At 37.4% G+C, this 16,903-nt stretch overlaps 2 protein-coding genes across 2 annotated transcripts; both read left to right on the forward strand.

Annotated features, from left to right (window-relative positions):
* Nucleotides 1–445: 445 nt before the first annotated feature.
* LOC102227849 (MAP kinase-activated protein kinase 2-like) lies at nt 446–9,158 on the forward strand. The gene is made up of 10 exons (XM_005799896.3): nt 446–1,238; nt 2,894–3,033; nt 6,272–6,336; nt 6,422–6,501; nt 6,979–7,105; nt 7,244–7,319; nt 7,620–7,744; nt 8,403–8,488; nt 8,574–8,654; nt 8,766–9,158. The coding sequence occupies exons 1-10, from the start codon at nt 960–962 to the stop codon at nt 8,928–8,930; spliced, it is 1,224 nt and encodes a 407-aa protein (XP_005799953.1). The 5' UTR covers nt 446–959; the 3' UTR covers nt 8,931–9,158.
* Nucleotides 9,159–10,686: 1,528 nt separating this feature from the next.
* Nucleotides 10,687–15,500, forward strand: LOC102228105 (wiskott-Aldrich syndrome protein-like). Its single transcript, XM_023325480.1, has 9 exons — nt 10,687–10,867; nt 12,430–12,570; nt 12,844–12,930; nt 13,832–13,907; nt 14,049–14,124; nt 14,207–14,276; nt 14,378–14,531; nt 14,665–14,864; nt 14,947–15,500. The coding sequence occupies exons 1-9, from the start codon at nt 10,769–10,771 to the stop codon at nt 15,055–15,057; spliced, it is 1,014 nt and encodes a 337-aa protein (XP_023181248.1). The 5' UTR covers nt 10,687–10,768; the 3' UTR covers nt 15,058–15,500.
* Nucleotides 15,501–16,903: the final 1,403 nt, after the last annotated feature.

The following is a 16,903-nucleotide window of genomic DNA, read 5'->3' on the forward strand; positions in this document are numbered from 1 at the left end:
CAGGAACTTAAGCCAGATAAAGAGAAGATAACATTTATAAGAGACGTGGGGTGAGAACGGCTTCTGAGCATTTGAAAACATTTTTTCTGACTACACGAGCAAAATCAGTCTAAATGTTTTAAGATATCACCAAAAATTATTTGTTTTAAAGCAAGCCATTCTAAATGAAATGGTAAATGAAATACTATTTAACCCATGTTCAAAGACTTCTAACAATTCTACCATTTTTGGTAAAAAGAAAAAAAAAACTGCCTACAGGGAAAAGACTGGAGTATGTTCCAGAATATTTTAATACAGCATAACTTATTATTTTGGGGCCAGGTTAAGCCCCCAATCCTTCAGGATCTTAACAACGCCTCTGTTTGTGGTTTGATTATATGTAACAATGACCTGCCATAAGTTAATGTTTTCCCGCTGGCTGCGATATTTTTTCCAGGGATCAAGTTTCCGTTTCAGCAGCCGTGAGGTCGGACGATGACCAGCACTGTTCTCAGCTTTCTATCCGTCCCTGCTGGTTGTCCGTCGTTACGCGCCTGTTCCTTTAAGAAATCTGTGAATGGTGACTGAACTTGAGCTTTCCGCGCTGACGTAAAGGGTTACAGAGGTTGATGTTCCCTCAGAAAGCGGCAGGGATCTGTAATGAGGACCGCATAGGGGGTGGAACTGATTTTCCTATTATTATTTATGCTCATTTTCAATGTTTCAAATTAAGTTTTAAGTTGCTCTTATCTTTACTTTTTGCGGACATAACGGTTCCGCCTAAACCTCCGCCCTTTTCTGAGAACCTCTTTTTCTTTATTTTCATATTTGCCTCCTCTTCTTTTTTTGTTTTTTTGTTTTTTGCTTTTGCAGTCTAAACAGTCTGGAAATACCGACGTCCTCTTGTTGGATCACAATGCCGCTGGATTGCTCCTGTTGGAGACGGCAGTGAGCTTCAGTCGGTTCGGTTTTAAGTGAAAATGCTTCATATTGAGGAGGAGGAGGAGGAGGAGGAGCAGGAGGGGACTCCAAGCCCCGGACAACACGGGACAGCGCTCCGCAGCAGCGGCTCCTCCAGCCTGGGCAGCAGCAGCAGCAGCACAGCGGGGCTCCTGCCACCTGCTTACCCTAAAGTGGAGTTTAGGAGAAACGCGGTGACGGATGACTATAAGATCACGTCTCAGGTTCTTGGTCTGGGAATCAATGGCAAAGTGCTGGAGTGTTACTGTAAGAAAACGGGGGAGAAATGCGCCCTGAAGGTTTGTATTTCCTTTCATTCAATATATTAAAAACCATCAATAACGAATTTCCCCTCAATCTTTCTTATTTATGCTTTAATGTCCAACATTAGCGTAGGATAATTAACTTTCTTGTTGTTTATTATATTTATTCAAATATAATTATTACATAAATAAAATTTAAGCAGTAATCCAATAACAAATCTGTCAGCGGACTGCCCCGGCAGTGATGTGCTGTCTGTGTCGCTTTCAGCTTTCTCTTTGTTTTATTTCCCCTTTTTTCCGCTGCCTGGACAATGATACGCTCTGTAATGATATTGCATAATAATCTGCATGACTGACATTTAACAAAAGTTGTAATTTTCCTCTCATCCGCTCCACAGTGAGTGTTCAGGAATGAGCTCAGATTTAATCAACAAGTAGCACGTTGCAGCAGAGCTTCCTAAACAATAAACAGGAAGAGCAAGTGACTTCGTCCAAGAGTTTTTCTTTGGAAAGTCTGTTGAAGCTATGACTAAACAGCTATGGTGAAATGTTGGGAGCTCCTGCATTCCTGGTCAGGACTCATTTATGAGCAGCACACTCTTCAAAACAGCTGGTTAAAAAAACCCCACCTAGTTAGTGTGATTTTCCTCACTTGGGCCTGGACTGAACAAAACGGGTTTGGGTTTGAAATTAGCACACTGAATTTTCATTTCCATTCAGTGGTTGTCAAATTTTGCAGGTGAAATAACTTGTCAGAGGAAGATTGTTTTCAATAGAATTGAAAAAGTAATTGTAGTCAAACATTTACAACTTTTAAAATTTTCTTTATTCAATTATTGTTGGTTTTTAAGAAACTTTTTTCCCTTCAAACTGTGTTTTCTTTTTCTTCTTAGAATGAACTAGCAGTAAAGCGAGAACTGCGTTTTTCTCCAACCCTAACAAACCGCTTTAAAATGCCTTTATTCATTCAAACAAACTGAAATTAAATGTTTATTCTTGTTGTGTTTGTGGAATAATACCAAACAGATGTGTTAAATTTTTTTCTATATTTAGAAAAAAATTCTGGTGCGCTTTTAAGTGCCTCTTTCTTCACTAAGGCCTTTTCTGTAGATAACGTTCCTGCTTGCGTTAGCCTTCAACTTTTCTCCCGACAAACATTTGTACACGACCTGTTCAAATCTTCTGTTACGTCACGTTATTTATTCCAGCTGAATGCATTCAGCTGTCAGACATAACATTCACTGAAACCTCGAAAGCTACTTTTCTGAATACCTATAAACACATCATTATTGCTCAGACGGCTCTTGCACCTAATTTGAGGCAACACCTGACAACAGGAAACACTTTCAGCTCTCGCTCTGTTGGCTGGGATAAACTTCCCCTGCGCTGCTTGTTATGTGTTGGCAGAGTGGACTTGGACAGACTCCTCCAGTGAAGCGGAACGTTTTCTCACATTCGTTGCTCTTCCAGGATTCAGATTGCACTTGTGATTTTCTCAAGGATTGAAGCGTGGATCCGGGGTGGAAACGTCATGCCCTTCGCCTCATAAATGAATCATGTTACTGAATACAGTCTCATAGTTTCAGTGCTAATGCATTTTTATGTGAAGTTGCAGCTTTGGATGACGACGAACTAACAATAACTCTGGTTTTACATGAACATGAGAACATGTATTTTTGGTGTTTCGTCAGATTCTCTATGACACTCCTAAAGCCAGACGCGAGGTGGAGCTTCACTGGCGAGTGTCAGGAGGCCCCCACATCGTGCGAATCCTCAGCCTGTACGAGAACATGCACCAGGGGAAGAAATGTCTGCTCATTGTGATGGAGTGGTGAGTGTCACCAACAATTGAACACGTTCAGACATAAACAGCTTACCACTTGGTGCCAAACAGATAATAACTACCTGGAACTACAAGAAGTCTCCTAATCTTTTTAAACTCCACAGCTAAAAACTGGGGTTTCATTCAAATTTGGCCCTAAACAATGTTTAAACCAAAAGCAGAAAACTAACCATAAATGACAATTTACTTTGCCCTGTCATTGTATTACGTCTGAATGTTTTTGGGACTCTGTAACCAGAGTCACCATCTTTGTTTCAGGCAACAAGGATGGTGAAATCAAGTTAAACAACAGAAAGCTCATAAATGCAAGTCAGGGAGAAAAATGCCAGATGATTCACCGAGGCGTAATCAACACGGCTTGCTTTTTATTTGTTCATGGCTTTTTGGTAGTTGTTTAAAAGAAGAACTTGTTCTGGTGTGCTCCACTTTTTCCTCTCTTAAAAAGCTTAGAGGTAAGACATTTCCACAAAACCTGTGTCTCAACTCCCACAACTAAATTCAAGCTATTTTGAATAAAAATATGGCCACAAAATGCCTTGTTTTTTTTTTTTTACATTTGCTCTCAAGTTAAAAACAGCAACTTGATCTCTGACTTAGATCAATATTTATTTTTCCACCTTTCTATCACCTGTGAACCAGAAGTTTTTTATTTTAATGTGGTTTTTTGTGTGTCTATAACATGTTTCTTTTTTTTACTTTTGCTTTACGTCACTTTAAACTTTTAAATATTTCATTCTGTTTCTTTTTAATTATTTTATTCACAATTATCAGTGCTTTTGTCAGTGTCTGATGTTTTTAAAGTTCTTTATAAATTAAACTTGCTTGTTCTGGTTTGGCCCAGTTTGGCTTTAAGGGATGTTACTGTTATTCTGTCCTGAACGTTTATCCTCTGAATCCTGTTTACCCTGAACCCTTAATCTCACCCTGGACTGTTTTTGGTCTGCATTTTGATTAGTGCTGATATTTATGTGAAACACATGATCTGATGTTGACAGACTCACCCAAATCACTCCTCCTCAGTAGCTTAAAACCTGCCAAGTTTGTGAGGGTTTACTCTGTAACCTACTGTATACAAAGTCACTCAAAACTCCAAAACTTTAGCTGTATTTTAATTCAGTGTAATGGTTGCAGGCTTCTGCCATCACTACCTCTGTTGCACTAAAGTGATGAGCCAAAAAATACGTCAACATCAATACTGGTAGTCAGAACGTTTTTTTTTTTGTTGTTTTTTTTTGCATAGAAGTTGCTCTAAACTCGGTGAAAACTCTTAATTTTCAAACATGTAATAAATTAAGGTAATTCCCTATTTTTTCTTTCTGTCTGAAAGGGCCGGAGTTATGTAAAATCAACTCTTTTGAGCTTTACAACATGTTATGTAATTGCCTCATCAAAAACATATCTGGAGTGTTGCTTTGATTCTTTCCTGCTTGTTTGAGAAACCGTTTAGTCTCCCGTGGCAACCATTCGGTTGCCCAATTTCAAGGCGTCAGATTGCGAAGTAATTATTTTTTTTTTTTTTTTGCTATACAGTATACAGCATCGTATAATAGCTTAAGACGGCATAGTTACTTGATTATGCAATAAAATGGCCTTACGTGCCTGGAAAGTGTTACTGAGAAACATTCCTAGGGTGTTGTGATTGTGTCTGTTTGAGGTCCAAAACATAAAAAAACAGTTATACTTCTAACATAAAAAGTTTAACAATAAAATATAACATTGATTGGAGAATTTGCTTTCTATGTCTCTGCAGAAGCTTAAGTCCCTTTTAAATGAGCGGTCGAAAAGCTTAACCTCGGATATATTATAGAGAAAATGAATCCCATCCATCATTCTTGGACCTTCTGCTACAGAGCCCCATCCTGGAGGTTCAGGGTATATCAAATCGGTTGCCTCCCTAGTTGTTGGAACAGAGGACTGTGGCTTCTTCATGCATCTTGAACTTGAACTCAAGGATAAACCATACTTTTCTATTTTTTAAGTTTCTGAAGAAACAAACAAAAAAATCTCAATCTAAATCTTCTTTGTTATCATTCTCATATTTAGCGAATAGAAATAATTTTGTTCATCATAACTGACCTAAAACAGGGAAAGTTAAGTTAAGCAGTGATGGGGGGGAAATATTATTTGTCTTTTGCTTGTATATACACTGCACAGTGTATATTAATGTAGTTTCAGCTGAATACAAGTACATTTAAATGAGATTTTTTTTAAATGAAAAGTAATTTAAGCAAAATGTTCAACTAATATTAAAAGTGACTGAAAACCAATGGGTTTTAATTAGGGAAATTAAAATGATTGACTGTAGGAGGCGTCAGTAACAAAACTAGACTGTTCTACAGATTTGCAGCCACCTTTAAAACGTTTTACCTCTGATTTTGACACTGACTCTGTAAATGTCCCAAAAGTAGCTAGTTTTTGAATCCCGGAGCTTTAATTGGGTTGTGTTGGTGTAAATGTTCTGACTATTCAGGTGGAGCTATTATATCCAGGCTCTTACAACCAAGCAGCAAAATCCTGAAACAGACAGTAAGGCTGTGTACAGAGAGCACAAGTAATATATGGATCATATTCAAATAAAGCTGGGGTAATTTGGAAATCACTTGTAAAATATTACATTTTACCCTGCAAAAACACAAAATCTTTCCAAGTATTTTTATTCTAGTTTTTGTGTGTGCAAATATCTCAGTACACTTGAAATAAGACAAAAACAACCTACAAGTAACTTTTCAGCAAGAAATAGGAGCTTGTGTTAAGGCAATAATTCCTTAATGTTGATGAAAAAGTACTAGTTACATTGGCAGATGTTTTCACTGACGACATGGAAAAATGTCTTGCTGTAAGTAAAATAATCTCCTAGTGGTACTAGGAATTTTTAATCAATATTAAGAAATAATTGGCGTAAAACAATCTCTTTGATTTTGCTGAAAAGTTACTTGTAAGTTAGTTTTGTCTATTGTATTTGCCCTGGAAACGAGACCAAAATTACTTTGTAAGATTTTGTGTTTTTGCAGAGCTTTTCTGCTTTTTTATATAAATCGTGTTAAATATGTGTTATAATCTGCACTGAGTTTGGTTTTGCTCTGAAGAGTGACCTTCTCTAAACACTAATTGACCAGGCACAATGGTTTGCTTTGTTCTAATGTGCTGTGGAGCACCGTCCCGTAAGCGTTTGCCAAGAGTGTCCACTCTGTCCCAGTTCTCATCTCTTTTGTCCACCTTGTCTCAGCATGGAGGGAGGGGAGCTGTTCAGCCGCATCCAGGTCAGAGGGGACCAGGCCTTCACTGAGAGAGGTGGGTCAGATCTTCTGTTCAGCCGCCTGATTCACGTCTCGTCAGATTCGCCTCAGTGTTTACGTTGAACTTGTCCCTCCCTCAGAGGTGTCGGAGATCATGCACGACATTGGCACGGCCATAGCGTACCTCCACCATGTGGACATCGCTCACAGAGACGTGAAGGTAACACTGCTGGACAATACGGGTGAAAAATCATGATATAAGGATGTTATATCAGTCGATATCAATAATTATCGATTACCTAATTGTTTTAAATATATGAAATATATTGAAATTACTAAATTATATACTAGCCAAGCTAGTGACGTCATTGGTTTTTTTTTTTAAAGCAGTTATGCGGCATGTTTGCAAACGTTAAACTGCTGCAGTGCGTGTTACTCAGCAGATTGTTGCTAGGTAACCAAAGAGTGGGTGAGTTACTTGATGCCACCCACTTAGCTTAGCTGTCTACGAAGGGTTGAGCAGATAAAGCTTTTTCCTCTACCTACATCACCCAGAATGCTGTGCGGCTTTGGATCGGAGTTCAGTGAAATTATTGATCAGACGTATAATCTATTGATATTGTTACTGATTTATTGTCCAGCCTTAGTAAAGCATAAAAGAGGATTCATATTTCACTTTTCTTTTTTACTATTGCAGCCTGAGAACCTGCTCTACACGACGAAGGACAGCAATGCTACGTTAAAACTGACCGACTTTGGCTTTGCAAAGGAGACTAAAATGCACAATTCCCTCCAAACCCCGTGTTACACCCCGTATTATGTTGGTGAGAGCTTTAACCACCACTGGAAGCTACGATCAGCCGTTATATGACTGATTGATGTCAACTTTTTATGTTGCATCACTTTGGAGCATCTGTCTTTGCTCGTTACTGATTTGTTTTATTCTTGTTTTCTCCATGCAGCGCCTGAAGTGCTCGGGCCGGAGAAATACGACAAGTCATGTGACATGTGGTCTCTGGGGGTCATCATGTACATCCTGTGAGTATCATGTATGTCTCGACCTCATTCAGCTTATTATATAGATGTGCTACTCAGCTGCTGAAACAAAAAAATAATAATTTTCTCCGATGTTTTATTTAAATTTGTCTCTTACTTTTTTCTTTGTCTTTTCCTTTTCATTGTTTATTTCTTTTCTTATTTCCTGTTCTTTCTAATATTTTCTTCTTAATTTTAATTTACTATCTTTTTTCTGACTTTTATTTTATTTGTTTCCATTTTCTTTTCTCTTCCTTTGTCCCCTTATCTGTTGATTTGTTTTTTTGTTTGTTTGTTTTGCAGACTCTGTGGATTTCCCCCGTTCTACTCCAACACAGGCCAGGCCATCTCTCCAGGTATGAAACAGAGGATCAGACTGGGCCAGTATGAGTTTCCCAACCCTGAGTGGGTTGACGTTTCTGAGGAAGGTCAGTATTTTTACCATTTACTACAGCACACAAATTAAATAAGTAAATAACATATATTTTATTTATTTTAATCACAAGGATATCCTGAATTAACACAACAGAGTTATAATTATTAAACCGTTTATTTTAGATCTTATGCACTTAAAACTCAAAGAGATATTTAACCTGCAAAAAACCCCAAAGTTCAGTTTTTTTGTGGATCAACACTTGCTGAATCTTTCCTTGAAATCTTGTTTTTTTTGCTTATTTTCTGTCCATTACCATGTCAGTGTTACCTGCTACACTAACAGATTAAACAGTGTTGGGTCAAAATTTAAAAGAAAAATTTATAAAGTATCCAAGAAGGAATAAGAATGTCTTTGTGACAGAATGCCAATAATACAAGGCATAAGATCAAATATAACATTTAGTTGACTAAACTGAAGGAATTGAGAAGTTCAAAGTTTATTAGCTGCAACATATAAAGATATTTAGTAAAGATTTAAAGTTTTAGCACAGAACAGAAGCTCTGAAAACAGGCTGCATGTTTAGGGAACATAATGCTTTCTCTGGTTTTGGAAGTAACAGATATCTTGCTTGAATTCAGTTAATTGTAGCATCTTAATGCATTGTCATAAAAGCACATTACAGTAAGAGCTGTTTGCTTCTGTACCTGCAGCCAAACAACTGATTGTTCAGCTGCTGAAGACAGACCCCAGTGAGAGGATGACCATCGGTCAGTTCATGAACCATCCCTGGATCAGTGTAAGTTCATACTTTGCTTTCTCTCTGTCTCTAAATCATAACAGTAGTCTGTTCTGTGTGTGATGTTTATGCTTTGACCCAACAGCAGTCGATGGCGGTCCCACAAACACCTCTGCACACGTCTCGGGTTTTGACAGAAGACATGGAGCTGTGGGACGATGTGAAGGTGACGCTCGGTCCTTCTGCATGGAGTTTTTCTTGTGTGCATTTTTAGAAAATTGCCACTAGGTGGCAGACACGTACCAGATCACATTTATATCTCAACCTGTTCCTGCAGGAGGGAATGACCAGCGCTCTGGCCACCATGCGTGTGGACTACGACCAGGTGAAGATTAAGGACTTGGACACGTCCAACAACCCTCTGCTAAACAAGAGACGCAACAGGCCAGCAGGTGGCGCTACAGGCCATGCAGAGGGCGCAGACAGGGGCAGCAGGGACTGAGGCGTGGGGTGCATCAGTCAGAACGAGGTGGCCTTTAATGAAGAGCATGGTAAAACAATTTCTGGACAAAATTAGTGTAAAACCAAGCTGTACGCAATACTCCCTCCACATATCATTTACTGTGTGTCTTTATTGTTTGTGTTTCATTACTCATTAGTAGAAAAAAAATCACATTTGTATTTGAACAATTTTAGCTCTGAAGCACAAAAATAAATTTTGTTTAACACATTCCGTGTCACTTTTTACACCAAAGATAAATCCGCACACAACAAGTTGTTTACTCTCTAACAAAAGCAAAAAAAATTGCAAATGAGAGTAAAAAAGATAAATGGTGTTTATTAAATATAATGGTTCACAGCTCTGGAAAAAAAGATAAAAGATTGCTGCAAAATGATACTGATTTTAAATTTTATAGATAAATGTTTAAGTAAAATAAACATTGTTCCTTTATACTATGAAGTACTGACAACATGTCTCCGAACTTCAAATCACAACTTCAGTATTTATTTGCAGAAAATGAGAAATGGTCAAAATAACGAAAAAGATGCAGCGCTTTCAGACCTCAAATAATGCAAAGAAAACAAGTTTGTATTCATTTAGGAACAACAAAACTAATGTTTTAATTCAGGAAGAGTTCAGAAATCAATATTTGGTGGAACAACCAGGAGGTTTTCATTGGGGTTCAGTGCAGTGGGATCTTCATTTTTTCAGAGCTGTATATAACATAACTATTTATCTGGAGAGTTTAAAGGGTCACATAATTAGAACCTTCCAGTTAATAGTTGTGTGTTTAGATATTATTTTATCGATGAAATCAAAGTAGTTTTTATTTGTATATGCTTTACAAAGTGCTCCTTGGATAACAGACCCAGCATTTTATTAATATTCTAACAGTTTATCAATGGATATTTTTATTAATAGATTCCAATCCTTTGAAGACATTCATGATGCAGGCATACTGCTGTAGTAACACATTTTGTGGAGTAGTACAAAGCAAATTCTTCAGAGTTAAAACAACAAGAAATTGACTAATTTTAACATTTAAAAAAGTTATAACTGCTCAAACTATTGTTGAAATAACTCTGCAGAATTTGTTGTGTAGTAGCATTTTGGAGGTTCGGTACGTCTCTGTAGGAAGAGCATTCTGGTCTGGGAAGGTTAGATGGATCAAGATTATTCTTCACAAATTAATTTCCTATGCTGAATGGTTTTTCATCTGGAGGATGGTGGCAGCATTATGCTGTGGGAATGTTGTTTTTCAGCAGGGACAAAGAAGCTGGGTAGACTCAATGGGAAGTTGGATGGGGTTAAATAAGTGTCAATACTCAAAGAAAACTTGTTAGAGGCTGAACAGAATTAGATTCCAGCAGGACAAACAAATGTTTTGACCCAAATGTGAATTAAAGCCTGCAAAAATAATATATAAATGAACAAACTTCATCCAAATGGAATTCTTGTAATTTAACAGTTTTTAAAATACAATTGTAGTTCAGATTTGAATACCCAAGTGGAAATGCAACACCAGTTTCAAACATTTGCTTGGGCTAAATCGGTAATGATTGCAGCTCTATGTGGACATGTGTGTGCATGAGCTGAACAGGTTGAACTCTTTCATGGTGGCTCTCTGACAGCTACAGCACATAAACAGATTTGCCTATTCAAAAATGTGCTCTGTTCACCCACTGCCCATAAATTTGCATAAATGCTGGTTTCACGGGAGGGAACTGAAGACATTCAGAGCAGGTATGAAGATCAGAAAGGACTCAATGGACACATTTAGAAAGGACGCAAGGAAAGGCTTGAGGCAGCTGAGCTGAGCAGAAGACCAAGTGGAAGTGATGGCGCTCAGTCAGATCTTCCAGTCTCATATAATGAGTGATCTGCTGACGATTCGTGAGAAAGGCATCCTCGTTCGTCTGCTGGAGCCGCACTGCAAGGTCAGTTCAGTTTAGAGCGACTTTACAGAACCAAATTAGTCAAATGTGGTAAATAGGTAGAAAAATTTAACACAGAACAAAAACTTTATTTATGTGGTTGATTTTTGCTCCTATAAAAGCATGATTCCTATAGTAATGACAGTTTCTATGTTATCAGCTGCTTCTATCAGGAGGTCTGCAGGGTGAATGGGCTTTAGTTTTCCTGCGGCCCCCGTCTGGAACACCGATTTTTTGTTGGTGACACCGTTAGGATGACCAAAGCCACTGAAACTAAGATCAACTTTGAGGCAGATTATTGAATCCTTTTTGTTTACTCCACAGATAGAAATAAAAACATCTCTACCTCTAATTAGATTTTGATCCCTCACATTGCCATAAATAATGTTGGGTACCAACTCTTATGGTCTTATGAAATCAATGAAGTAAACTTGCAATTTCTTAGTGGTAATCATTAATGCACACCATATCTAAAACATGTTGCATGTGCCCAGTGTCCACTTAAAAATAATTAAATCCCTGTTCTTTAAAATAATGATGTTTGTTTTATTAAAAAATACAAGTTTCATTAGACTTCACTTTCAATAAGCAAAGCAATAAACTATGATATTATTGAAAAGGATGATTCAGGTTTAATACCAAGACGTCATTTGTCTTCTGTAGGGCAACCCGTCTGCTCTGTAACTCTGAAACTGAACCAGAAAGTTGTTCAGAGAAGTTTCTCTGAACGACTACCATGAATGAAAAGACAAAAAAAACTGAACTATCTAAGAAAAACAGCGAAAACAAATTAGCAACAGTTAGTAAAATAGACTTTGGAGAGATTATTTGCAGACTGATAGACTGACAGATCGTTCTCTTTTACAGAGATTTTATGACTCAGGATTTGTTATGAAAATGTTTCCAATTTTTTCCTAGTTTTGTTTTGACAACGTGGATTAAATGTGTATGCATAAACTCAATGCAGGACTCCTCCTTTAACAAAGCTATATGAGTCCTACTGAATATTTGTGCACAAATGTCGATTTAAAGCCCATAAAGTCACATATTTTCATAAAGTCACCAGTTCCAGAATTAGCCATAACTACAAACAAAATATAACTAAGGTATTTTAAAATTTCATAAATATTAAACATAGTGACCCAGTTAAGAAGGATATTTTCTATAGCCACTCTTCAAATTGGAAATACAAGAAAACATATCATTCAGGTAAGGTGATCAATAGTGATCTACATAATTCAGGAAATAGTTGAAAGAAAATGATTGCACACCTAAACTTGACCATATTTACTGACGAACCAGTAATTACAAAAGGTTTAAACAATTCAAACTGTGACAGCTTAGACTAAACATGGATCCATGTTTGTTTTGTCAATAAACTCAGTGAGCATAAAAAGGGAGGTAAAAAAAAAAGACAGACAGAGAGTTTATGCTGCTGCAATACAAAGTAATCATTGTTTCCTTTGCTTTTTGCACATCTTTACTGGAGATGCAATAAATGTCACAGTCAAATACAAGATATGTAATATATATTTGCATGTGGTAACTTAAAAAATGTATTCTAGTTGGTCAAAACTACGGTTGCCCAGATACTCCAGGCAACAGAGGGTGAGAGCCGGAGCTGGCATCGTGTGGACTGCGGTGTGGTCTGCCTCATTGAGGACACGTCTCTGCAGTCCTTCTTCCTGCGTCTCTATTGTGTCCAGGTGAGTAGAACAGTAGAGAGCTTGTTGCTCCTCCCACTCACATATGCAGAAATATACAAGGTTTTTTTCCCCTCTGTGAAGTGGCAGCCATTTTGGTTTGTTTTGTGTGTTAAAGCAAAGCTGCACGTATGGGTCAGCTTCCTCTAATCTGCAATTTCCTCTACAAACAATGAGCCCTGTTTAAATTGGTGCATCTGCACTGTTGCACGTACAGCTCACAGTTTACGGGCACTTTTACTTCTTCTTTTTGCTTTGTCCCTCCCTTTACTACAGCGTACCAAGTTACTGTGGGAGCAGGAATTGTACATTCCTTTCAAATACGCTGCAAGTCGAGCATACTTCCATACTTTCCCTGGAGAAGTAAGTCATTTTGTTTGAATAGCCTGTCAGTGTGTTGGCGTGTTTTGCAAAAGCACTCGTACCATTTGAACTTCTTCACATTTTGTCACATTCCTGCCTTAAATTTTAACTTACGTTTGGGTGTTTAATCCCCACCCCTTTGTTAGTAATTCATGGAGCCATACTATTTATTTTTTTTAATCACAGTTTTGCGCTTTTGGAGACTGAATTTTGAATCCAATTTTTAAGTCTAACCTCAAATTGGACGGAGAACATCTGTAAACTTCACAGTTTCAGATATTGTCACAGAATTGTCACTTTAGACTTTGACTGAGCCCATTCAAATATATTATTATGATTTGATGTTAGCTATTCAATTGTAGCTCCCTTCATTTTCCCATGAAAAAGAGCATCGGCAAAGCATGATGCTGCCACCACCAATTTTATGCGTTTCTTTCAACAACAGCCTTCCTTTGTCCCATTCCTACGCACTTCCTCAACCAATGCTTCTTTGAACCTTTCCACAACTTTATCCCTGACCAGTCTGTTTTGTTTATTGGTCTCCATGATGCCGTTTGTTCGCTAATGTTTTCTAACAAACCTCTGGTGCTTTTAAAGAAAAAAATGTTTATTCTTAGATTAAATATTAAGGGTGTTTACTTATTAGATGACCACTATATTAGAAATTTGTTGCACTAGATTTTATTTATTGGGACCACATTAAAGGCGTCTGCACACCAAACTTTCCACACTTTTAGTAATAAAACAGAAAAACATGTCCCAATGGGGTCGGTCTATAAAAATCCCAGCATGATACATTAAAGTTTGTAGCTCTAGTTTGAAAACAAACAAACAAACAAAAAAGAATGAGAAACGAATACTTTTGTAATTCACCATCGGAATATTTGTTCCTTCCCTGCAGGCCGACCAGGTCGGTCTCAACTTTGCAAACGAATCTGAGGCAGAGGAGTTTCAGTCTGCAGTGGAGGATGTTCAAGGTTAGAAAAAGGAGCAGATCAATTGTCTGTCCTGTCTCACATGAAATGTGTTTGGTCCTCTTCATAACATATCATATTCAAAGAGAAACTGTTACGAGACATATTCCTGGTTAATCTCCTGTTACATGTTTCTTTTTGAAGAAAAGATGACAGCCATGATTGGGAAGTCAAAAACTGAAGAAAAGATCTTCTCAAGAAGCAACCCACCTGCTTTGGAGTAAGACATTTTATTGATGTTTTAATGAGAAGACTGAGAAATCTTTTGAAAAGGCAGTTTACACCCTGCTTGTGTTTTGTAGGGAAAAACAAGAGGATCATTTGTACAAAAAGCCAGTTTGCTTCCCACCGGTTCCAGCCTCTCCAAGTTTGGTGAGCCGGCTACATAACAAACATAATGTCTTAGTAAAACTGCAACAACGCTATAGAAATACTGTAACATCTCTATACATCTTTCCATTTTCTGATGTTAGTTCTCAGATCTGGATCCTGATATGAAGAAGCTGTTGATGGAGGCAAGACTAAGCGAGGAAGACCTTAAAAACAAAGACGTTGCTGAAGTTGTCGACTGCATCATTAACCAGTTTGGAGGACTGAAAGCTGTGCAAAAAGAGCTGAAGAAGAAAGGTATTTTTCTCTCGAAAGGATTTTTTTTTTTTTTTTTTTAGAAACAATGCATTTTCTCTCAGTTACTAACTTTTTTATTTAAAAAGATCAACAATTGAATAAGTCTGAGTGACTTCTCTGGTACATTTTATAGGTACAGTTTCACAGACTTTACCAAGATCTGCAGGGGCATCCATTTCCCTCGCTTTGCAGAAAGGACCTTTACCACCAGTCCCCTCAACCCAAAACTCTAAGCAGACAACAGATAACACAACCAGAACAGGTGACAGTCAGGATACTCCTCCTGCTGCTCCCGGACCTGGACGATTGAGAAGAAGTGCCAGTTTTAAAGATGTAAGAGGAGCTCGAGTCTCTGTCTGTCTGCGTTTGTATTTCTTTAAACTAAAAGACCAAGCCAACTGCTTTGTGTTTTTAGGTGGGCTCGTCAGCAGAACCACAAAAAAGCGATCTCATCCTGAAGGCGCTGAGAGAAGTATTCAATCAAAAGCAGATGCTCCGGCAAACCTCACAAGAATTTCAAAATTAAGCTGACTTAAGAAAGAAAACAGAAATACATTAAGGAAGCCAGGTAGATGGTGGAGCAGCAGATGCATTAAGATATGCAAGACTTACAATATATGAGCTGATTATGATTTTTGTTGTTCTCACCCAAAGTCATTAATGCAGCAGCAAGAGAGTTCTGGAGGTAATAGGTGGGACGTGAAAGTGATGATCGTCTGCAATTCAGTAAACTTAACGTCTTTAAACTTAAAGATCACCAGCAAGTTTCCACAGAAGCTTTCAAATAAAAATATGCAGAAATGATGCCTGTTGGATTCTTGTTTATGGCGGGAGTTTTAAAAATAGCTTTCAAAACTGACTACTTCGTCAGTTAATTGGAACAAGATCCATGGAGGCTCTCTATTTAATTATTTAACTGTTTAATTGACGTCAGTGTTTGTAATGTTTCCAAGCATCATGAATTGTGACGGCCACACATTTATCTGTGAAGAATTGAACACTCGTATTTCACCTTCTCACAATAAACATAGAAAAGTCCAAGATTTTCTGTGATGTTTTGTTGATAAAACTTCATCATTTTTTCCATTTGGGGATTATTTACAGAGAAGCCATAAAACATTTACATGGGAAATGCGAGACAGTAGTTAGCTTGAATTTGTTCTAGAAGTCTGTTTTGGGCTTTTTATTTGTGATGTTTTCATTACAATGCACATAAAAATACAGGCCATTGAGTTCTTCCAACATTATTCTAGATGACCTAGTTTTAAACGGCAGTCACAACAAAAACATTCTAACGGTGTTTTGGAAATATATGAAGGTAATTAACCTATTTTAAAAAGAACCGGCACTGGAGTGAAACGGTTCCATTGAGGCTCCCCCAGGGTTTAAGGTGTAAATGAATTGCTAAACTGTCAACAAGGCGTACGGGGAAAAACTGAACCCATCCCAAACACACAACACTGCCAAGAATAGATTAGTGCAGCACTCAAAGATAAAATAGTGCAAAACATCCAAAAACTGATAGGAGAAATAACATTCCAATCAATGGCTACACGTGACCAAACATAAGATAATTATTAGACAAAAAGGATTGAAGTGAGAGACAAATGTGACACAACAAAGATGAAATGATTAAAAATTATCCAAATATTGAACAAAATAACTTTAAAATGTCACAGAAGGGCTTGAAAGGAAAACAAAATGTGCAAATTTACCTATTAATGATGGTAGGACAATCGTAAGCACTCAGCAACCTCTTACATTCAAAGGGCCACTTTTGCCCCTGCTACCACAAAATAAAATTTGCCTAGAGCTGCAAGAAACCATTTTTAAACAACATAAAATATTGTGCGATGGAAACTTAACAAAATTAAACTAAAATTTTATTCTATTTTCAAATCTTAGAAGAAAATTAATTCTTTATCAACTTTGTGACAAAGTAAGATAGGTAGGATAGTTTGAAGTTAGTTACTTTTAATAGCCTGCTGTAGATATTGAAAGCACATTTTGCATAAGAACATACAAGAAGGTCCTAAAATTCCAATTTCTTGTTGCATCCATAATCAAAAACATTTTCGTTTTGGTTTTATGAGGTCCACAGTTGAGGGGCCAAAGCCGTAGGTTGCAGGTCGCTGGTGTAGGACAACGACAATACAAAAGACAAAAAATATTTCCAGAGTGTGGAAGATTTTAAAACAATAGTCTGGCAGACTAACAGTTAACAAAATATACACATATATAAACCATTTTCACACCATGGCTCTGTGTTTATCTCAGTCTGGTTGATTTGACTTTCCATCTACTTTTCCAGACTCAAACTTCCGGAGTTCTCATTATTTAATATACAACTTCAACAATAATTGTCTCAGAAC

This window comes from Xiphophorus maculatus, chromosome 20 (assembly GCF_002775205.1).
Source record: "Xiphophorus maculatus strain JP 163 A chromosome 20, X_maculatus-5.0-male, whole genome shotgun sequence".
NCBI lineage: Eukaryota > Metazoa > Chordata > Actinopteri > Cyprinodontiformes > Poeciliidae > Xiphophorus > Xiphophorus maculatus.